This window comes from Diabrotica virgifera, chromosome 3 (assembly GCF_917563875.1).
Source record: "Diabrotica virgifera virgifera chromosome 3, PGI_DIABVI_V3a".
NCBI classification, from domain to species: Eukaryota; Metazoa; Arthropoda; class Insecta; order Coleoptera; family Chrysomelidae; genus Diabrotica; species Diabrotica virgifera.
Window position 1 is genome coordinate 154,785,819 of NC_065445.1, and position 24,982 is coordinate 154,810,800.

Genomic DNA, 24,982 nt, shown 5'->3' on the forward strand with positions numbered 1-24,982 from the left:
GGCGGCAAGTTTAAACTTTCCCCCCTTACGGAGTAGCCTAGATCCGGCCCTGCTAATCGTGAGTTAGATTCTTTCAATGATAACAACCATTGTAGTGGTTTATGATCCGTAAAAATTATAAATTCTCTTCCAAATAAGTATGGTCTAAAGTATTTGCAACTCCATACTATAGCTAATAATTCTTTTTCGATAGTTCAATAATTTATTTCTGCTGTTTTTAGGGTCCTTGACGCATATGAAATAGGATGTCCATCCTGTGATAATACTGCCCCGATGGCATATTTGGATGCGTCTGTCATTATTTCGAATTTTTTATTAAAATCTGGGTAGGCTAGAATTGGTTCTGATATTAACAAATTTTTACAAGTATTAAAGAAATCGATAAATTCTTTCGTATGTTCTATTTTGTGGTCTTTCTTTAAGCAAACTGTTAATGGTTTTGTTATTTTAGCAAAATTCTTTATAAATTTGCGATAATATCCTAAGAGACCTAAAAACGATTTAATCTGTTTTTGTGTTCTTGGAATTGGAAAATTCTGTATAGCTATTATTTTGTCTTTATTAAGTTTAATTCTTTCTGGTGTCACAACGTGACCAAGAAATTTAACTTCTTTTTGTAAAATTAAAATTCACATTTGTCTAGTTGAATTTTTAAGCGTGCTTCTCGTAGTTTATGAAATACTTGTTTTAAATTTTGAATATGTTCCTGTAAGCTAGTGCTAAATATTATTATATCATCCATATAGACCATGCATATTTGATTTTGCAAATCTTTTAATACTTCGTCCATTACGCGTTGGAATGTTGACGGCGAATTTTTGAGACCAAAAGGCATTCTTAGAAATTTATAGTAACCGTTGTCTACGTTGAATGCTGTTTTCTCTATAGATTTTGGATCCATTTCGATTTGGTGAAATCCGCTGGCCAAATCTAATGTGCTAAAATATTGCGCTCTTCCTAATTTGTCCAAAATCTCTGTAATATGTGGAATTGGATATCTATCCGAAATTGTCTTCTCATTAAGTTTTCGATAATCTATAACTAGACGGTATTTTTTCTTGCCTGATGCGTCTAACTTCTTGTTTACAATCCATATAGGCGAACTCCAAGGCGAGCAGCTTGACCTTATGATTTCTTTGTCTAACATTTCTTGAATTTGCCTTCTAACTTCTTCTTTATGGCAGTAAGGATATCTATAAGGACTTGAATGTATAGGAACTTCGTCTGTAGTTTTTATGGTGTGTCTGACATTGGAAGTAAATGTCAAAGGATCTCCTGTTTTTAAAAATATATCTGAAAATTCTCTACATAGTTTAATTATGTTTTCTCTTTCTTCTGAATTAATGTGATCTGTTCTGATCAGATTTCCTAAGTCTATTTTATTTCTCTTGCTCCATTTCTCATTAAGATTTTTGTTAAAATAATTCAGGTTGTATAGTTCATAATTTTCGTTTTCAAATGGGTATACGTCTATTGGTCTTAGTAAAGTTATCTTCAAAGATTTATCTGTTGTGTTTATTATTTCCATTATAGCATAGCCATTTCTTGATACTGTTAATGTTTCGGGTACATAAACTTTGTCGAAATATGTTTCTTCTATTATTATTTCTCCAGTAGGTATAGTGACAGGAAGAGGATAAAGCATTCTGTCCTGTGCTCCTATAGTAAATTCAAATTTAATATCCATAGGTCCTCTAGATTTAATCGGTATCATTACGTTATTATTATAAAGTATTTTATTAGTAAAATCTATAACTAAGTTCATTCTCATCGTATCTTCTAATCCTAAGATTCCATTAAAATATTCGTGAAAATCATATAGGATATAATTGATATAAAAGTCACTTCCGAATTCTGGAAATGCTGGTATTTCGGCTTGATACTTAATAGTCTTAGTATAAAGAGCAGTATTTATGTCTACATTTGACTGGTAAATACAATTACAAAAATATTTTTTCCACCTACCTCTACCGAAAGTATACTTTTCCGGACCTGATTGTAGGGAGCAAAGTTGTACTTTTCCTCCCTAGAGAGGAAAATATTTTTCCTCCCTAGGGAGGAAAAGTAAAAGTGACGTCATGGTATTTCATTCATGAAATATAACTTATTGACGCCCTGTACAATATCTATTTTCTATTACGTAAGTATCTATACATTTTAACGTTTATTTAAAAACACTCTCTATTTTGCAGAATGGCAAAAAACAGTAAATTGTTATTCTGATTTAACAATGTTTACATTAATAATTTGACTTATATTTGACAGTTGACAGTTATATTGTACCTACTTGTTAGTTTCAGTTCTAATAAATTTTGTTGGTTAGTTACATAAATAAATTAAGTGAAAAAGGAAAAAATAACTTGTTATTTGAGGAAGGTGGAAAAACCATATGTATAACATGGGAGTAAAGTGCCTTTTCCTCCCTTGAATGATTACTGCCCTCCGCTACGCGTCGGGCAGTAAACTTCATTCTCGGGAGGAAAAGTAGCACTTTCCTCCCTTGTTATACAAATAGCTACTGCGCAATACTTGGTCGTAGCAAAAACCTGGCACTACCGGTATCAATTAATAATTTTATTTTTGAATTTCCTACTTCAATATATGGTAGGGGATTATTTGAGTTTATTTCGATGTTGACTGTGTCATTTCCGAGGCAACTATAGTATTTTTACTACAAAAGCGATATTACGTAGGTCAAAATTTTTGACGTAAGAGAACTGTCAAAACATTAGAATGTGACTCTTCATTATATCCATGTTTATAATAAACATGGCAATAATGAAAATTCACATTCTAATGTTTTGACAGTTCTCTTACGTCAAAAATTTTGACCTACGTAATATCGCTTTTGTAGTAAAAATACTATATCTGAAAATTTTGGTTATCTTAACCGTTTTGTTGTAAATCATACTCAGGATTTCTAAAATAGTCGAATTGACTAGCATGTTGAGGTTCTCTTGAATTAATATTTTCGTTTTGGTAATTATTTGTGTATTGCTCTTCAGCTATAGTATCAGGAATTATTCTTGGGGAATAATTTTTCCGATAATTATTGTATCTATTAATAGAATAGAATAGAATAGAAATATGCTTTATTGTCATGAAAAATTTAACAATTTTATAGACAAAGCTTACAAGAATCATAAATAAGAACAATAACAAATAACAAATACAATTTACTAAAATGATATAAATCGTCTACATAAACAAAAATAATGAAGATAAACAAAAAAAACAGTAACAATCTATTGCAAAATTAAAAAAAAAAATTTGCAAATTGCATAATCTACCTTAAGAAATTTAATAAGTTAAGTTAAGCTGCTGCATATGACACTCAAATATAGATTAAGATTATACTTATAAATAAGAATACTGTACTTTCTTAGCTATTGGTTAAGAAACTCTGCTGTTGAATAATATGGTCTTTCAGATAAATAGGCTTTAGTCATTTTACGGAACTTGGGGAAAGATGTTGCAGATTTAAGTTGTAGAGGGAGATGGTTGTAAAGTTTTTTTGCAGAATATAATAGAGATTTCTTTACTAACTCACTGGACGGGATCAGTAAATAGATGTCAAAGGTAGAATTTCTGGTAGAATAGTCATGTCTAGGTCTTGCTGGAAAGACATGTAGATGTTTACGAATTAAGCAAACAGTTTCTAAAATATATAAAGAAGGTAGTGTTAGAATCCTGTGATCTTTGAAGTAGCTTCTGCAATGTGTTGTTCTTTTGAGGCCAAATAGATATCTTATTGCTCTTTTTTGTAATTTAAAAATAACATCAGATTGGGCAGCCGTACCAGAACCCCAAAAAGGGAGACCATATCGAAGATGTGACTCGAACAAAGAAAAATATGTTATTTTGGAAGAGGCTAAATTCATTTCCTTTGAAACAGATCTTATTGCAAAGCAAGCTGAGGATAGTTTCTTGCTTAACACATCAATATGAAGGGACCATTTCAGATTGCTATCTAAAAAAATACCAAGAAACTTTACAAAATCAACGATACTGATCTGGCTGTTATGAAGAGGTAAGGGTTGAAGAGCTCCTTTATAGGACAATGCTACAGTTGTATCTACATTAAAAGAGAGTAAAATTGAATCGGACCAAGATTTTATTGTAAGTAGATCAGAAGTTATAGTAGCATGAAGAGTTGCGATATTTGAGTTGCTCCAAGTGATACTGGTATCATCAGCAAAAAGAAAAACTTTTCCATCGATTTTTAAGCTAGTGATGTCATTAATAAAGATAAGGAAAAGTAGAGGACCCAATACTGAACCTTGTGGTACCCCACATACAACATTTTTGAGACTAGAGTCTGTATCATTTGCTCTAACCAGTTGTTTCCTATTATCCAAGTAAGATTGAAACCAGTTCGAAGAAATACCTCGAATTCCGTAGAAATCTAGTTTTTTTATCAAAATGTCGTGATTCACACAATCAAAAGCTTTGGCATAATCACAAAAAAACAGTGGCAGTGTGCAGATTATTGTTTAATGCTTGATAAACCTCATGTAGTACAGAAAACATGGCATCTGTGGTACATTTATTATTTAAAAAGCCGAATTGATTTTGTGATAAAATATTGTTATCAACGAGAAAGGACATAAGTCGGGCTTTTATGAGTCTCTCAATAATTTTGGAGAGTACCGGTAGTAATGCAATAGGTCTATAATTGCAGGCATTTGATTTTTCACCACCCTTATGAAGAGGAATAATGATGGCCGTCTTTAGGCACTCTGGAAATTTACCTTTCTCAAAAGATTCATTAATTAGAGAGATGAGGACTCCCAACACACTGTCTGGGAGATTTGAGAAAATTTTTATGGATAGTCCATCGGTACTACAGGAAGATTTGCTTTTGATATTATTGATTGTCTGAATCAGTTCAGATTTATCAACCGGTCTTATAAAGAATGAATTCGAGACCTTTCCTGAATTAGGGAGATAGGAAATGGGATCTTGTTGTGACACAATAGTTGATGTTATATTTTTACTCACATTAACAAAGTATTCATTTAGATTTTCTGGGTCTGGAAGGGAAAATGTTTGAGCTGTGTGAGTTTTATTACGAAGATCGTTTATTATGGACCAAGTTTCTTTTGCAACACTTTTAGAGCTTCTAAGACGATTTTGATAGTACAACTTTTTAGCTGATTTTATAAGTTTTAAATAGATTGCCCTGTACTTGGTGATATATTCAGTAACAGAGACGTTGGTAGTAAATTTCTTGATGTACAGTAGTGAACGCATATTTTTGGCTGATATGCGGACATCTTTGGTAGTCCAGGGTTTGTGATGTTTTTGCTTAATTGTGATTAAAGGAAATGCTTTATTGAAGATACAGACAAGCTTATTAAAAAAGTCACTGAAATTATTATCGACGTTCATAGAAGGAAAGGGCCACTCAGAGGTTAAGCATAAATTTTGGAATTTACGAAAATTCCGAGCGGAAAAAATCCTGCCTAAACGTCGAGTTTTCGAAGAGTGCTTGCTAAAGATGTTAAACTTCGTATAAACCGCTTCATGATCAGATAGTCCCGCATTAACAGTTGTAGAGCAGACATCACGGGGTGAGAAATCTGAGACAATATAATCAATTATGGTAGATGAAGTTTTTGTAATCCTTGTAGGAGAATCAATGTGCATTGTTAGACCATACGATTCAAATATGTTGAACAGGGATATTTGTGTAGCACAAGCAGCAGCATAATTAATGTTAAAGTCCCCGCATAAAATTTTTCTGCTTTTATGGGGCAGGTCATCTAACAAATTAAGCAGGTTCTGAAAAAATAGTTCCACGGAAGAGTCAGGTGATCTATAAATGCAAATAATATAAAGATTAAAGTTCTTACTGTAAACTAAGGAAAACTCAAAGAATGCTTCGCTTAATAGAAAATCATATTTTGTTACCAGAGAAAAATCATTACTTGTAGAAAGAATCAGGGTGCCTCCATGCGCTGAACTTTGACGATCGTACCTAGCAATAGTAGAATATTTTTCTACAAAAAAAGGCTCGTTGACTTCAAGCCAGTGCTCAGTAACCGCAACTATCGGAGGAAACCCTAATTCCTCTAGAAATAGAAATAATTCATCAGTTTTATATCTTATAGAACGAATATTAATCAGAACCATGCTAAAGTTGTTATCACTAAAATAATTTGAGGATTCTCAAATAATCAAATAATCTTGAGAATATTGGTGGAATGAAAACATCCAGCAAAAGAGGACAGCATGTCTCAGAATCAGACGTACGCCACAGAGAAATAGGACCCAGCAAAACAAAGAAGAGTATAAGAGCGCCAAAAAAGAACTCAGTAAATTTATCAGAGGGGCTAAACGCAAATGCTGGCAGAACTTGTGCGAGGCGCTGGAGAACGATGTATCGGGCGAAGCATATAGGATCGCCACTAAGACGCTGAGGTCAGAGACCCCATATAACCTGTGCGACGACAAAAGAAGGAGAATAGCTAACACCCTGTTTCCTAATTAACCCATTAACAACTTCCTGATTAGAGACGATGTTAACCGCCCCGAGGAACTGACGTCAGCTGAACTCACTAGAACTGCCAATTCCATAAAAATAGGTAAATCCTCTGGACCGGACCATGTGCCACCAGAGGCGATAAAAATACTAGTAAATGAATGCCCAGAAGCTACTAGGGCACTAAATAAGCTACTAACAAGACAAGAATTCCCAGATCAGTTAAAATTAGCGAAGCTAAACTTTGATTCATAACCCGGTAAAAATCCGGAAGAAGCCAATTCATATAGGCCTATATGTCTCCTTGACTGCCTAAGGAAATTATACGAAAATCTTGTCAAAAATCGCCTAGAAGACGAACTGAGTGAAAGAGAAACCATCTCCAACAGACAGTACGGATTCAGAAAAGCTAAGTCTGCAATAGATGCGGTAAAATATCTAACTGACGCTGTAAAGAACACGACAAAAAGATGGGCCGTACTAGTTATGTTTGATGTAAAAAATGCCTTTAACTCTGCCAACTGGGCACACATCATAACTAAACTGGAATCAGCACGAGTGTCAGGATACCTTATCAATATCATTAAAAGGTACCTTACAAATAGATACGTCACAGTGGCAAAAAATACAGAACAAAAGCTGACAGCCGGTGTACCGCAAGGTTCCGTATTAGGTCCAACACTTTGGAACATATTGTATAACGGGGTGTTAGAAATTGACTATGGCAGAGATACTCTAGCTATTGCCTATTGCGATATTAGTGATGACTGACATGAACCGGGAAATCGAAGGCAAAGTAAACAGATGCTGCAGAATGATCAATAGCTGGATGGCTACAAACGATCTGGAACTAGCCGGAAACAAAACGGAAGTGGTCATATTGAAAGGACATCGACAAAGACCTGAGTTGAGTTTTCAGATTGGTACTACAACAATAAGACCTACAAACTGTGCAAAATACCTAGGCATATACATCGACACAGGTCTAAGGTTCACGAAACACCTGACAAATGTAGTCCAGAGGGCATAAGCAAGAACGGCAGCCCTATAAAGGATCATGCCGAATAAAGGAGGCCCAAGCAGCCAAAAACGAAGAATGTACCTGCAAGTGGTACAATCGACGCTCCTATATTGAACCCCTATTTGGGTAGATGTACTAAAATATCAAAAATACCGAGATATGATAACTAGGGCTCAGCGAAAGCCCCTACTAAAAGTGACAAGCGCGTACCGGACTACTTCAACGGCACATTCTCTACCACTCTCGGGATGGTCATCTACCACAGATGAAAGCTGCCACCAGAGAGCAATTACTAATAGAATGGCAAACAGAATAGGGGCCACAGACTGACAAGGCACAGTGGACCAAAAAACTAATACCCAACGTGATAAAGTGGTATAAATGTAAGTTCAAACGAGTAAATTTCTATTTCACGCAGTTTCTGACCGGACATGGATCCTTTAGGTCTTTTACGTATCGGATTCAAAAAACCAGAGATGATAATTGTATAACTTGCAACGTAACAGACGACGCGGAGCATTGTATCTTTAGATGCAATGCGTTTGCGTCAGAACAGCACACAATGCGGTCAAAACTAGGGGAGATATCAACTGATAATTTGATGCATATCGCTATGGAAAGCAGGGAGAATTTTGAACTCATCATAGATCACATAACAAAAATCATGGAGAGAAAGTCCATAATAGAGAAAGCAATTCAGACAGCACGACAAAGATCTGGATTATTATATATGTGTATATGTATAGGATTGTTTTTTGTGTAAATATATGTGTATATATATATTTTTTTCTTATTTTAGGTTAATATTACTGATATTGCTATCTTGGGGGCCACCTCTTTTTTTCTTAGCTCCACATGTCCATCACAGACACTAAAAACATTTAAACTCCAATGTTATATTCATATTTTCTTTCCCTCGGCTCCTTACCGCTTTTAGGTAAGAGCCGACAACTTCTACGACCAATCTAGGCTGCGCAAGGCACGCAAGTTTCGTTCGCTAACTGAACACGTACGGGAGTGTCTTGACGAAGACGGGTGGTTTTAGTTGGTAGGCAGGGTAACAGGAGGGCATCCGTTTGCAGGATCTCCCTACAAGGGGGAAAATGGACTCGGATGTTTTCCTCTATTCTGAATCCAACACACGCCAAGTATGGTACGGTGTTTAGAACATTTCCACCCAAATCCAAAAAAAAAACAAAAGGAATTCGGTTGGGCCTGAAGACACTACTTTCTGGTCGAAAGTTTGTAGAACGATTCTGAGATATGGAATGATTTTCAAAATGTCGGGGTCCTGAAGGATTTTGGTTTTGATAACCTTGATTACGATTAAAATAATTAGAATTGAAAGGGTTTTGATTTTGATAAGTAAAGTTTGGATTTGTTTGGTATTGATGTGTGGGGTTCGAACTAGGGGTCGATAATAGTTGTTAGGCTGAGTTTGCCTGTTAGATTGATTAAAAGAATTGTGTGGCTTAAAGTTATGATTATTTTTTGGAAAATTAGTACTGGAATGTCCATATAAATTTTCAAAATTATGAAACTCGTCGACATATGCAATGGCATCTTCAAGAGAATTGGGTTTCTTAAGGTGCATATTATTTTTAAGAACACCTGTACATCCCGCTATAAAAGTGTTTAATGCGATCTTATCACAATGGTTAATTTAGCATACTTTATCATCAAGTTCTATACTAGTATCGTTACTTATTCTTTGGGCTACATTACTTCTTAAGAGTTGTATCCTTGTTCCAAAATTATGGAGTCTTTCATTTTTATATGGTTTTGTTCGTGTTAGTTCTTGCATTAAGCAGTCTAAATCACGTCTACCTGCGAAGCATTGTTGTAATGCTTTCTTTATACTATCCCATGTCGTTAATTCCATGCGATTTCCTACTAGTGCTTCTGCTTTTCCAACTAGTTTATCCTGTATGCATTCCAAAATATGTTTATTTAAATCTGCATCCTTATATACGTATATGTTCGCATTAATTCATCGCATCTTGAGATAAATTTGTTCAGATTATTAGAATCTCCGTCGTAGGGTCTAATATTTTTTAGTTTTGATTTGAGAAAATCCCAATTAAGGGGAGTTTGAGCTTGAGCTTCAGTAGCCATATTATCAGATAAAATATAAATTTAAAATCAAAATATCTAACAAAATTGTATATATGAAATTATGTAAATAAATAAAAAGATATATATGCAATATAAATATTTTTCAAATATTTCAAAAAATTATTCAATAAAATTCAATATTTGCAATTATTTTAATTATTCAATAAAATGCACAGCATTGCATAAAATATATCAAAAATGTATCAGAAATTGTATTCTTTTTCAAAATTCAAAAAATTAATCTATCTTTCCTCACAAAGATATGAAAGGAAAGGCGAAAAGTAAAGGCACTTACAGTTTATCTGGAGCACCTGGTTCTCTTCTCCGAACTTTTGCTTCTTCTGGAAATCTGCTTCTAGCTGGATACCACTGTAGGGTAGAGATTCGATTTCGATACGCGCTACGATGTCGAAACACCAAAAACCGAAAAAGTTCTATCACTGGATGTGTAAAATGCCTTTTCCTATCCCGCACGTATCCTACTGACTGCGCCAATTATAACTTTGATGTTCGAGAAAGAGTTTTTAAAAAGTATTTATTTTCAAAATATAAACTATTTTCAAAATATAAATTATAAACTATTTTCAAAATACTAAACAACAGAAGTGTTACGACAAACTTACAATATGATTTAAGATTAGCAAAAAGTCTAACAAAGACTGAACAAAAGTTAGCAAAAGTTAGAATGATCTGAAAGTCCCTCTATTTATAAGGTACTATTGCGTAGTTTCTCGTATCCTAGAGTCTACAGAATCCAGTGGCGTAACTCCCAGATGGATATCGTCACTAGTATGATATACCTATATGCCAAAAAATTAAAAAATCGACGCGATTCGTAATTTATCTCCAGAGTCACCCGTTCTCGAGAAAATGAATTGATTCCAACTCAAACGTCCTCACTGTACAGCTGGTTCCAAAAAAACTGATACGACTCTTAAAGCGTATTTTGTAGAAAATTGAGCAGTGTATTTTGAAGGATAACTACTTATTAGGTTTGTTCTAGCAAACAGTCAAACTAGTCAGAAACCGTCAGCAAACAGTTGGTCAGTGAGAGAACATAATACAGTCACCAGTGCTATCCCCTCTACTCGCGCTGGTCCACTATTCGCTGATGGTTTCAAACCGTTTGAAACTGATGCTAGAACAAACCTAATAGCTTTGTTCCAGCAGAATTTTGAACTAATTCAGGATCGTACTGAGCGTGCGCTTTACACAAAACCGTGTAAATTTCTCGTTGCTGGAACGCGTTTTTATGTAAAGCGCACGCTCAGTACGATCCTGAATCAGTTCAACGTTCTGCTGGAACAAAGCTATTATTATTTACATGCTGTCACTGTCACTGCCAAATATTAAAATTTGTCAGATAACTTATTTTGTTCAACCTCAAAAAATGGCTGTTTGTTTATTTTATATACCCTATTCCACGAACATACGCCTGTTTTGGATTACTTCGACAACAAATATTTTACTGTGCAAAATAAGAAGAACGAAAGTAAATTGCAAATTACATTGTTGTTTATTGGAATAATTATTAGCGCCATTTACTTTCGTACTTCTTATGTTGCACAGTAAAATATTCGTTGTCAAAGTAATTCAAAACAGGCGTATGTTCGTGGAATGGCCCATAGTTTGTCTGTCATAATAAATATAATATAATCTCAGACCTATCATACACTGCCCAAAATGATCAAATCTTACTAAGAGTCTTATCAGTTTTTTTAGGAACCAGCTTCAGAAGCTATAACTTCAGAAGCTTATATCTTAAAACCATGATTTTTTGGAACAACGCGCCCATTGAGTCTTTTGTTTTACACATCAAGAACTACCAGAACCCAAAGTTTCAGAGCATTTGACAGAGAGCCATTTCCCATAAGGTTTCTGCGGAGTCCTTATTAAAACATAAACTTACATCAACTATTTATTATTATACAAAATTAAAAAAAAGCATCTGCTAAAAGTGAACACATTTTACAATTTTATTAAATTATCAGTAGGGGAGTCAATAGAGATTTTGACTTTGGAAAAATCAAACAAGATAGAACTTTTTGTAATTTGATTAAGAACTGTTTAATAAACAACATACCAAAAGTTCTACTCCAGTTCTACTTCAGAATGGGTGCTTTTTTTTATTAAACAAATGAACTGCGAAATCAATTGTTTTCTTTTTAAATAACTACGAAAATATAAATCTTAGAAAATAACTAACTTGACCATTGAAAAATTCAGAAAATTTTACACAAAAAACCTTAAATAAAGATTTTTCTAGAATTAAATCTATAGCTTCTATAATTTTTTATTTATAACGCTAAAGTCACCCCTCTCACAAACATTGGCGCACTGTATACTAGTGTTCGCGAAGCGCACGCTTGAGTTATTTTAATATAGTTGGATCAAATGAAATTTTACAAATTGGACATGAAAGAAGAACATTTAACCTATCTTATAGTTATAATAAAAAGAAATAAAATGTATGGGCATAAGTACGGTGTGGGCGGAAAGTGAGACTTACATGAATTTTGTTTAAAAATGATTTAAAAATGTGTAACTAATACAATTTAACTTATATAATTCTCAAACTTGCACAACTTACTTTTCAAACATCTTACTAAATGATGTTTCATTAAAAAAAATCTCAAAAATTTAATGCAAATGATACGACGCGACGTCTCAAAAAATGTATTTTTGAAAACTTCGTAGTTTTACAGAAATACTACCACTTTAAAAGGGTATTACTCTGGTTAAATCGGAGAGTGCAGGAAGAGTATATACCGGTTTCGGAGGTTTTTCCTCCTCATAAGTAGTCCCATATCCTCTTCTGTTGTCAATCTAGTGGTAGGGAAACGATATTTATTGTCGTTTTCTGTGCTACTTCGATTGATAACTTGTGTTGTTTTTCGGTAGATGGCTCTAGTTCATCCGTGACATTTCTTTCTTTGCAATTCGGAAAGGCCCAAAGTATGATACCTAAAGAAATCGGAGAGAAGAAAATATAGGGCTACTGATGAGAAGAAAAAACCTCCGAAACCGGTATAGATTCTTCCTGCACTCTCCGATTTAATCAGAATATTATACAGCTGCTGCATTTTCGTGTTGCAAAGAAATTGAAAATGTTTATACATTTTTAGATATATCACAAGTTTTTTTAAATCTTAAGATGTAATCTTTGAAATGCACTACATTTTTTTTACTTTAGACATAAAATAAACAACTTCTTTTTGAGAAAATTGAGAAAAATAAAAACAAGTAATGCAAACCGGAAAATAACAGTTAAGAAATGTTTGTACAAAGTCATCAAAACTTTTTTCTATACAACTTACCTAAAATGCATTTAATAACAAGCTTAAAAAATAATAAATGTAAAAAAACAAGCTGAAAATGCGAGCATTATAATAACGAAAACTTTGTTTATTTACGTATTTAAATTCATAATATTATGGAAAATTCCTATTATGAAAAGCTGATGAAAATTATGTTTTAATGTGCAATTATACCATTCTAATTTAAATGTTGTGAACTATAAAGGTACTTCACTGTCGATCTAAATTTATATTTTATAAATACCTCGTATAAAATTAATAACATTTGATATATTATGGTTGCATCATAAATCTTAGACCATGAAGAGCTTTTTATGAAGCTGACTGAATAAAAAATATGAATAACTTTTCTTCGTCAAATTAAAAATAAAAAAGTTATAAATGAAAATTATGTTGGTATCCATAATTTGAGAAAAATCTTCAAATATTTTTTCCATTCTTCTTCTTCTTAAAGTCCGTCTCCTATCGAAGGTTGGAAATCAACACAGCTATTCTTATTTTACTGGCGGCCGCTCTAAATAGGTCGATGGAACTGCAGCCGAACCATTCCTTCAGATTTCTTAACCAAGATATTCTGCGCCTACCGATACTTCCCTTACCCCTGATTTTATCCTGGATGATCAGTCTCAGCAGCGAGTATTTGTTACCTCTCATAACATGGCCGAAGTATTCAAGCTTTCTTCTTTTAACAGTAAGTACAACTTCACATCCTTTTCCGATCCGACGTAAAATTTCGGCATTCGCCACGTGGTCCATCCAAGATACACGTTGCATTCTACGGTAACACCACATCTCAAAAGCTTCAATGTTTTTAATGCTGCCCATCTTCATATAGACAAGGCGGAAACGGCGGGTTCGTTGGGAAAAATATTCCCATGAGATATTTTTGCATAATCACATTCGTGAGACGTCCCAGAATAAGGTTCAAGAAGTCGCCCACGTGAAAAGTGGGCCAATTTTTTTTTAACAATTTTTTTTAATCAAATTGCAAAAATCGATATTTTTGGCCCGCACTAATTTTTTTTAGGTTTTTTGGGCCATTCTGGACAAAGAAGGTCTCTTATAATTTTTCTCTAAAGTTGATCTTTTTCGAGTTATAAGCAATTTAAAATTTGAAAAACGCGAAAATGACCATTTTTAAGACTTAAAAACTCGGTTAAAAATTATTATTATGAAAGTCAAAAAGCGACTAAATCAAAGTTTAAAGTCTCCGCTACATGATCCTGAAGAAATCTGTGTCATTAATTTACTACTAAGCTGTTATTTTTAATTAAAAACAATGAGCGGTTAGATCGTATTGACGCGGTTGTAAATGTGAGTGCGAGCAAGATGCACAATTGGACTGTTGGAATGGCTTCTCTCTCGCACTCAGCATTTACAGTGGCCGCGCACATGCATGGCGCTTATTATTTTTATTTAAAAATAACAGCTTAGTAATAAAATAATGACAAAAATTTCTTCAGGATCTTGTAGGGGGGGGGGGGGGGTTTAAACTTTGATTTAGTCATATATTGACTTTCATAATAGTAACTTTTAACCGAGTTATTAAGCCTTGAAAATCGTCATTTTTCGTTTTTTTTCAATTTTAAATTGCTTATAAGTCGAAAACGATCAACTTTAGAGAAAAATTATAAGAGATCTTTTTTGTTCAGAATGGTCCAAAAAATTAAAGAAAAAATTGTTCGGGCCAAAAATATTGATTCTTGCAATTTGATTAAAAAAAAATTGTTAAAAAAAAATTGGCCCACTTTTCACGTGGGCGACTTCTTGAACCTTATTCTGAGATGTCTCACGAATGTGATTATGCAAAAAAATCTCATGGGAATATTTTTCCCTTCGAACCCGCCGTTTTCGCCTTGTCTAATAGTCCATGACTCAACTCCATATAATAAAGTGGAGAAGATATAACACCGCAGCATACGCACTCTCAGATCAAGATTTATGTCACGACTACAGAGAAATATTTTCATCTTGTTAAATGCTGATCTAGATATTTCTATTCTTGCTCTTATTTCTTTTGTTTGATCGCCTGTATGATCCAGACAAGCTCCAAGGTATTTATAGGAGGATACCCTTTCTATAACGGTGTTATTGACAACCAAATCATTCCTGGCGTGTGTATCTTTTGTTATTACCATCCATTTAGTTTTTCTGAGGTTTAATGTAAGTCCGTAGCTGTTACAGTAGTGGTTAATGCGTTCCATCAGTCGTTGCAGATCTGCAAGATTGTCTGCTAATATCACTGTGTCGTCAGCGTATCTCACATTATTGATTGTATTTCCGTTGATCATTACACCACAACTAACCTCCGACAGAGCTTCTTTAAATATGACTTCGCTATAAAAATTAAACAAAAGAGGAGACAGAATACACCCCTGTCTTACTCCTCTACATATTTTGATCTCCTCAGTCATTTCATCATCGACCTTGACTTGTGCTGTTTGATTCCAATACAAATTAGTTATTATTCTAATATCTTTTTCATCAATGTTCTTTTCGATTAGAAGTTGTCTCAGTCGGTCGTGTCGGACTCTATCGAAGGCCTTCTCAAAGTCTATAAAGCAGGCGTATACATCCTGATTGATATCCAAACGCCGTTGAAATAGTACGCCCACACCAAAGAGCGCTTCCCTCGTACCAAGGCCGTTCCTGAAGCCCATTTGTGTTTCACTTATATCTTCTTCAAGTTTGCGGATTATTCTATTATGAATGATTTTTAGAAAAACTTTAAGCATATGACTCATCAAGGCAATCGTTCTGTAATACGAGCACTCTTTTAGATTTGATTTTTTAGGTATTAAAATGAATGTGGACCTTAACCAGTCTTGTGGTATTATTCCAGTATCATATATGTTGTTAAATAACTCGAGTATCATGTTCATCACTTCTTCATCAATAAGTTTTAATACTTCAACCGGTATTTCATCAGGCCCTGGTGTCTTACCATCCTTGGTGTTTTTAAAGCATATTCCAGTTCTTGTTTAAGTATCCTTGAACCCTTCATTTCTTCTCGTTTCACTGTTATTAATTCTCTTTCGTCGTCAAAAAGTTCTTTTACGTATTCTTTCCATCTTGTGAGTTTTTGTTTCAAATCTATTATAATCTTGCCTTCTGAATCATTCACCATTCCACTATGAGGTTTCTTCTTTGTACCAGTCATTTCTCTGACCTTCTTATGCATGCCGAAACTATCGTACCTTCTCTCACATTCCTCAATATCCTTGCATTGTTCTGACAGCCATTTTTCTTTTTCCTCTTTAATCATTCTCTTTATGGTTCGATTTATTGCATCATATTGTTGTTTGTTTTTGTTCTTATGGGCACGTCTCTCATCCATTAAATTAAGAATTTCTTCTGTCGTCCATGCCTTTCTTTTAGTTCTCTCAGTTCGTTTAGGAGTCAACGTCTCTTTAACAGCTGTTGTTAGTGCTGCCTTTATCTGTTTCCAATTATTTTCAACTTCTTCGGAGTTCACGCTATTAATTTCTTTCAAGTTTTTATTAATTTTTTCTTTTATGTCTTCTCTTGTTTTTGTATCTTTTAGTCTATTGAAATCTATCCGAGTCGTTTTTTTCTTTTTTAATTTCTTCAATTTTATGTTTAACACAGATACAACCGGATTGTGGTCAGAGTAGATGTCCGCACCTGGGTAGATCTTTGTTGATAGTATAGAATTTCTAAATCTGTGGTCAACCAGAATGTAATCTATTTGATTTCTAATCATCCTCCCGTTAGCATCAGCAGGGGATTTCCATGTGTAAAGTCTACGCTTCGGGAGTTTAAACATTGTGTTTGTAATTACAAATTTTTCATTTTGACAAAATTGAACCATTCTGTCACCACGTTCATTACGGTCTCCTAACCCATAGTCTCCAACACATTCTTCCACTCTACCCTGACCCACCTTGGCGTTGAAATCACCCATTATTGTTATGGGTTCCTTTTTCTGTATACTTTTGAGGACCGCTTGTAAGTGTGTATAAAAGTCCTCAATTACATTGTCATCCTTATCTGCTGTAGGGGCATATACCTGAATAATATTAATGTTCTTCGGTTGTGCTTTTAATTGTATCAGCATTACTCTATCTGAATAAGGAACAAAATTTATCATCGAATCATTTATGCGACTGTCCAGAACAATACCGACTCCATAAAGATGAGCTAGATTGTTGTTTCCTACATAGTACATCGTGCCATTTGTTGTTGTACATTTACCTTCTACTGGCCACCTAACATCGCTTATGCCGAGAATATCTATTTTCAGTCGTTTCATTTCGGATACAACATTATCGATTTTCCCTGGAGAATATAGACTTCTCGCATTCCATGTAGCAATTTTTATGCAGGGATTTCGCAGGCTGACGACCGGATTGACCCTGCAGTATGTTGTCATGCCGCTCCTGTCGGATCTTGGTTTCCGTGTTCCATGATCAGTAATCTTTAATCTTTCATTACTTGTAGTCATGATGATTTTACTAGGGATTTTAATGAGGTGGTTTCCCGTTGCCTTCCTCATCACAGTGTAGGAGCCATTAAAACTGCTTCAGTCATGCCTCCTAGTATCCAATGATGAGCCGGTCCAGGATCTATTCCTGTACGCCACAACTTGGTAGGGGAGAGTTGGACAAAACGGGATACCATTCTTGTTTATTTTTATTACGGAAAAAATGTTAAAGAAATTATCATATTATTATTTTTTATAGGTATAACATTGATTGAAGCACACAAAAAACATATTTTTTGGCTATTTTTAATGACTGGAAAATAGTAAAAAAAAATATTTATTAAAGTCCTGCACATCCCGGTTTAGCATACCACGTTTGGATAAAACGGGATAGGTTCACAATATTTAATTTTTTGCACAAAATTATCTAAAAAGTATATTTAAGTAGATATAAGATTGCAAATCAAAATTTACCTTTGAAAAAACAATATCTTCATTAGTCAGAAACTTAAAAATAGGCCTTTTTTATGTTTTATTGCAAAATGGGAAATAAGACCTTTTATTTAGGACTAGGTACGTATATCAGAACAAAAGTCACATAAAAATATGTTGTTCTTTTCTGCAGTATGAGAACACGCTTTATCGCTATTTAAAAATTAATAGGCCAACAAATAAATAGGTGGATAAAACGGGACATAAAAAACTGTATCCCATTTTATCCAACTTATAAGTGTCCCGTTTTGTCCAACTCAGACATTTTTCAAAACAAAAATGGCTCCTGCCTAAAAGTGAAAGTGAAATTAGATAGACTACACATGAGAATATTCGTTAATGAGTGCTTAATTAAATGTAATAGTCACCGGAATTATATCTTTAGATATGTAGGCAATATAATGTAGAAAACAACGCATTTAAAAGTACAAAGTAGCAAAAAACAGAGTCAAACAATTCTAAACACAACTTTTCATCAAATAATGGCATCGAGGTAAAACGAACGGATAATGTTAAAATGACGAATGAGAACAAGTTTTCGTTGTTGTCTGATTGATAGCAGCACTAGTTGGGTCTCTAGGCTAGGTATTCCGTTTTATCCGACTATCCCGTTTTATCCAACTCTCCCCTACTGAAAACACTGCTTCCGTCTCCAGGAATTTGATTTTATAAGCCGTGTTCGTGCTGCATGCCCCGAGTATGCCCAGAGGGAGAACGCCTGCGCATTACGTTTTCGGAGGGCAATATTCGACCTTATTGAACGTCCAATTTTGTAATGCGCAGGCGTTCTCCCTCTGGGCATACTCGGGGCATGCAGCGCGAACACGGCTTATATTAACCCTAAAATCGAGGGTTGCCACTTCCGCCGTCCGCCCCGTACCGAAGCTCTGCTTCTCCGCCGTGTCTGCCGTTGTGGACTTCATCCGTAACCCTGGACAAGGGACCCTAAACAGGTGCTAGTTTCCCGGGTCAGGAATTGGGCAGGGATTGATTCATTTTCCCTGATAGGACTGTCTTCAAGAATTTAAAGAGTTCCTACCCGCTACCCGTAGTTTCCTACCCGAGTTTTTTCCATTAGAAGAATGTAATTGCATAGGTATACCTATCAGAACATAATTTTTTATTCCAAACAATATTTCATAATAACAATTTTCAATATTGTGAAATAAATAAAGATACCTCTTACTGATGAAGTGAAGTAAAGTGTTTTGAATCGTCAACAATAGTTGTAATGGAACAGTCCATTTATCATCAGGTACTCCCATTAAAGGGGAGGCCGTATACTAGTACAAACCTTTTTAAAGTTGTTGATAAATTATTGCTTTCAAAATATACTCAAATTGTATTTTTAAGCATCTGATTTATTTTATATACGTAATAATTAAATTCACTATCAAATGTTATTTATATTTTATTTACCTAATTTAAAATTTAGTTTGACATTGACGAAGTGTCAAACTCAACTGTAAATAACCTAGGCTTTGCTTAACAAATTCAGATTAAAACTAACCTACTTACTAGCAACGATTTCAGTTGACGTTTAGTGTGTCGGCAGAAAATAAAAGGATTGTGACGTCACATTTTAGAATTTGAGGTCGTCTATCTCGAAGATGGTTAGAGATATCGAAATGCCGTTTTCAGATTTGGAATCAGAAACAAAACTACATGGGAATACATCGGTAAATCGGCTCTAAGTATTGAGATTCTTCTTCTTCCTAAACTTCTCTTACCCTTTTAGTAGTCGACGCGTTAAGTGTCCATGCTTCTATCCTATTTCGTAAATCAGAGTCGAGAAAATATAACACCTTGCCAGCCTAACTCTCAAGTCTAATTTCAGTTCTCCTGCACAAAGTACCTTTCTCATTTTATTGAAGTTTGTTCTTGCTTTCTCTATTCGAACTTTGATTTCTTCGGAGTAATCGTTTGTGTGATTACTTATTGTGCCAAGATAGTTGTAGTTTTCAACTTGCTCTAAAGTTTTACCTTTAATTGTCAGGCTTTCATCATTATTTTGTTTTTTTGATATCCTCATAAATTCAGTTTTCTTGATGTTTATTTGATAATCCATATTCTTCTCCATACTCAACTTATTGTTCATTAGCTTTTGGAGGTCTTGAAGGTTGTCTGTTATTATGAAAGTATCGTCCGCATATCCATGTATATTGTTAATTGGCGTTCCATTTACCTTTATCCCTGCTGTTTCTTCCTCAAGAGCTCATTTCATAATTTCAACAAAGTATGCATTGAGTGTAGTGGTGACAATACACATCCCTGTTGCACTCCTCTTTTAATAAGGCATTTATAAGAATATATTATTATATGAATTTTTTACTATTTCAAACTTACCTAAAGTTCTTTGTGTTTCCCAGGTATAATTAAACCACAATTGGACTCTACGCTGCATATCCTGGGGTAAATTCAATCTACGCATGTACTCCAAAGTCTCATTTACCAACTTTCGGTACTCGGTTTTGGATCTGGTAGCTGTGGATATAATATCTCGAATTTGACCTATTAAAAGAGCGAATACGAAGACTCCCATCAGCCATGAGAAGGTCATGAACATATATTCTATTTCTTGTGTTGGTTTGGGATTTTTTCCTAAAAATTTGAAGAAATTACGGTGAAGTTGGTTAACTGGAACCTAGAGGTAACTGGCCCTATACATACTAGGCGAAGCTACGAACCACTAAAATGCCCAAAACTTAAGAATTTTGTACAGTAAGATGGATCGTCATGCAACTTTTTGCTTCGATTCGAGAGAGTGTCAGGCAATTTTGTGAACTAAATTGATCTCCGGCCAAAAAGTTTGTGCATGAGAAAATGCATTTTCAAAGTGCATCTCTAAGAGATAGAAAATGAAAAATTTAGAACTCAGGAAATATTGACGGAAATGAGTTCAATTTTTATATTTGGGGGTTTGGAGGTCACTGAACACAAATTTCATGACGGCGATGGTCTTCGAGGTACCTGGTGCCCAGCGTGAAGCTCGTCGCCTGGGACGATCGAATAATTCGCGGGACAATCGAATAATTCGCGGAATGAAAATTGGATCGAAAACCTTAAAAATACGTGTTCAATATTTTTCAAAAATCTATCGAATGACGCTAAATACAACCCCCACTCCACCCCTTGGAGGTGGTGCGAGGGTTTCCACCCCTTGGAGGTGGTGTGGGGGTAACTTTAAAATCTTAAAATAGAAAATCCCCATTTGTTATTACAGATTTGGATTGCTTACGTAAAAGCAGCTTTTATTCGAGACATTTTTTCGAATTGCAGATAGATGGCGCTATAATCGGAAAAAACGATTTATCGTGATACCATAGGTAAATTATAGAAACGGTCTAATATCTCGAAAAATACACCAGCGGCGGATCCAGCATTGTTAAGAGGGGGGCCGATCGGCTAAATCTTTAGATAATATTCTACTATGCCGTCCTGTTTTAGCCTACCGACCCACCGGAAAAGTCCCGTACTATCTCTGTATCTTTAGAGTACGAAGGGCGAGTCAAGTCCCACAGCACTTAGGCTACAATTGACCCATTGTGCATCCTCCCAGGGGGCTGTCGTCCTTAGCTCATTGTCCATCCTACCATTTCCAGGAAGGTGGACAAATAACCAGGGGACATCTCTCCTATGTCGGCACGTGTAGGTCAAGGCTCGCCGAACGCATACTCTCGTATTGACGAAAACTCCAGGCATTCATATAGAACATGCTCGACAGTTTCGTCATCTCGTTCACACTTCCTGCACAGAGGTGTGTCTACTAGACCCAGTGTGTGTAGGAGTTTTCTCAGTTGACAATGGCCAGTTAAAACACTAACTGTGCAGCATAGGTTTTTCCTGGTCATAAGTTCTACTACCAGATCTTAGTAGGGTAGATAGACCGATGTTAGTATTAACTCTCTATTTTTGCCTTTTGCCCATGGGAATTTTACTTTAACCGCAGTTATGTCTGAGGTGCAAAACTTCACCAGGGGGAGGCTTTGATTTTTCTGGGAACATATATTGCTGTTATCGGTTGTTGGTTGTTTTGTAAGACGGAGATTTGACCATTTATACTGCTAAAACCAGTTATTTTGGTCTTAGTTATTTAAGGTTCTCGGTTTAATTTTATTGCATTCTCAGTTACATCCAGGTAACGGCAGACTGTCGTCGTTGCCACCTTTTTGTGTTGGAGATTGCATTGAATAATAATTACCTTTTTCCCGATGTCCTTGGTCATGGCGAAGGTGTCGTACTAATTCTTTTAGGCGTTTATTTCCTCCTCGATTGAGGAGGCAGCAGCCTTAGTCACTCTGCGCTTCCTCTGCAGGGTTCGTCGACCACCATCTGATGGTCGTCGTCCTGCTGTGGACCATTGCTGTCAGTCTCAGTGACCATCTCCGGCTGCCGAGTAGCTGAGCTCCCTTGTTTCGAGGAGGTGCCCTTCATTTTTTTGGTGCTTGCTTGAGTCAATGAGGTGGACGCGTAGCTCAGCCTCAGTGGTCTTTTCTTAACGACAGCCATGTCCTCGTCTCCGATTCCAAAGACAGGTGTCCGTTTGGATCAGTCTTTACCTTGTGGGGGAAGGTGCACCATCTCGTAACTGACATGTCTGGACTTTACGCCGGTAGCCTCCGCAGCACTCTTTCTGGGACATCGGAGGTGGTAGTACCAACCCCCGAGATCCATAGAGAGCTTTGGTAAGCTTCGAGAGCTTATCCTGACTTACAACAGCTAGTGATGCTTCCTCCCACAGTTTGAAGTCATCTATAACCTTTTCCATCCACGCAGTCGTCACCACAGACTACTCTGATGATCTCACCAAAATAGGTCCACGATTTAAACGTGGGTGCTTTTGCTTGACTGTTGGAGTTGGACAAGATTGCTCTGTCCAATTCCTCCATCAGGCTGCGTTTGATAAGGTCTTCCCGGTCGGCAGTGACCGAGTGACCTTGCTTTACGGATTTACCTAATCTATGATAGCGACCCTAAGGTGTGTCACGGCGGCTTCCGCGAAGCTTTGGGAAGGGGAGTGGCGTTTCCGCTGCTGCGTTTTTTCTTGTGCTTCTGCAGCGTGCCTTCCGTGGAAGTTCTTGGGTGAAGACGCTTCACATCGGCGCCTGTCTGTTCCTGTCCACTTTTGGAGGTGGAACTATTAACAGAGTCTGATGCGGGCACCTTCACCTTTGTTTTGGAAGGGGCTGGAGAGGGATGGGTGGCTCCCGTAGGTAACTTCCTGGCCTTCCTCCTTTTTTTTACGTCGGCACCACAGGGTTTGAGGCGTTTTGGTCGATTTCTCTGAGGTGATCCTTGTCCAGTTTTTGCTTGGGCCGATGTTTGAGGTGAACATTGCTGTCCATCCTCCACTCCGGCTTGAGACTGAGGTGAACGTTTTCAGTCCTGTACTATTAAAATTTATTTATAATTCATATAATATAAAATTTATATTTAGAATATATTTATATAGATATATGTATTTAATATACATATATCTTACTAAATATTATAAAATTTATTATAAAAAATGTATAATTATCTGTTGGGAAAAAAAATTAAATCACTTGGTTTAAGAGGGGGGGCCGATCGCCCCCATCGCCCCCCCCCTTGGATCCGCCACTGAAATACACTTCCAAATAATAAAAGACCAAAAAATACGTGTTTAATATTTTTCAAGAGCCTATCGAATAACATCAAAAACGACCCTCCACTCCACCCCCTGGAGATAGGGTGGGGGGGGGGGGGAACTTTAAAATCTTAAATAAGAATCCCCATGTTTTATTGCGATTTGGATTCTTCATGAAAAAATAAGTAATATTTATTCGAAACATTTTTTAGAATTGTTGATAGATGGCGCTAATAAAAGTGTTTTTCCGATTATTTCGCCATCTATCCATAATTCGAAAAAATGTCTAAATCTGTAATAAAAAATGGGGGCTTTTATTTAAGATTTTAAAGTTACCCCCCACCCCATCTCCAGGGGGTGGAGTGGAGGGTCGTATTTTATGTTATTCGATAGGTTCTTGGAAAATATTAAACGCGTATTTTTTTGGCTTTTTATTTGGAAGTGTATTTCTCCAGATATTAGACCGTTTCTATAATTTATCTATGGTATCACGAAGAAATCGTTTTTTCGGATTATAGCGTCATCTATCCCCAATTCTAAAAAATGTCTCGAAAAAAAGTTGCTTATTATTACGTAAGCAATCCAAATCTGTAACAACAAATGGGGTTTTTATTTTAGATATTAAAGTTACCCCCACCCCACCTGCAGGAGGTGTAGTGGGGGGGTCGTGATTAGTCATTCGATAGATTTTTGAAAAATATTGAACACTTATTTTTCAGTTTTTCGAGGCAATCTTCATTTCGCGAATTATTCGATCGTCTCGCGAATTATTCGGTCGTCCCAGGCGACGAGTTCCACCCTGGGCACCAGGTACCTCGGAGACCATCGCCGTCATGAAATTCATGTTCAGTGACCTCCAAAACCCCCCAAGTATAAAAATTGAACCCATTTCAGTCAATATTTCCTGAGTTCTAATTTTTTTATTTTCCATCTCTTTGAGATGCACTTTAGAGATGCATTTTCTCATGCACAAAATTTTTTGCCGGAGATCAATTTAGTTCACAAGATTGCCTGACACTCTCTAGAATCGAATGCAAAAAGTTGCCTGACGATTCATCTTACTGCACAAAATTCCTAGGTTTAATGCTTCGTTGCCTCGTCTATACTTCTAATTTTATAATCCAACATTTTACACTTCCCACGCAATATAACCAACCTACCATTGCATCCGCATCTAGTTCTATCAAATTTTATTGCATCCCTTTCTTACGTTGTCATGCCATACCCCTTATCATAATATTATGGTACATTCAACAGTCTCTAGTCGAAAACTTTCTAATTATTTTATACTTTCAATATGTATCTGAGATATAAGAAATTAAATACTGTAGCAAACCGAGCCGGCCCTGTCTTTCCACACCACGGCATGATCGACTGGTTGTGACGTTGGGGGTTGCTGGACGAAGACACTATCCCGAACAAACAAACTTAAACTTTTTACATAACTTTATTCTTACAAGGTTAAAGGTACAATTACAACTACGTCGACCGACATTATCGT

At 35.7% G+C, this 24,982-nt stretch overlaps 1 protein-coding gene across 1 annotated transcript in view; it reads right to left on the bottom strand.

The window, feature by feature from the left end:
- LOC126882593 (cyclic nucleotide-gated cation channel beta-1) overlaps window positions 1-24,982 on the bottom strand; it is a 229,405-nt gene that overhangs the window by 178,920 nt on the left and 25,503 nt on the right. Inside the window, exon 5 of the mRNA XM_050647565.1 lies at window positions 20,220-20,474. Coding sequence (XP_050503522.1) covers window positions 20,220-20,474 — 255 coding nt within the window. The remainder of the gene's footprint in view (window positions 1-20,219; window positions 20,475-24,982) is intronic.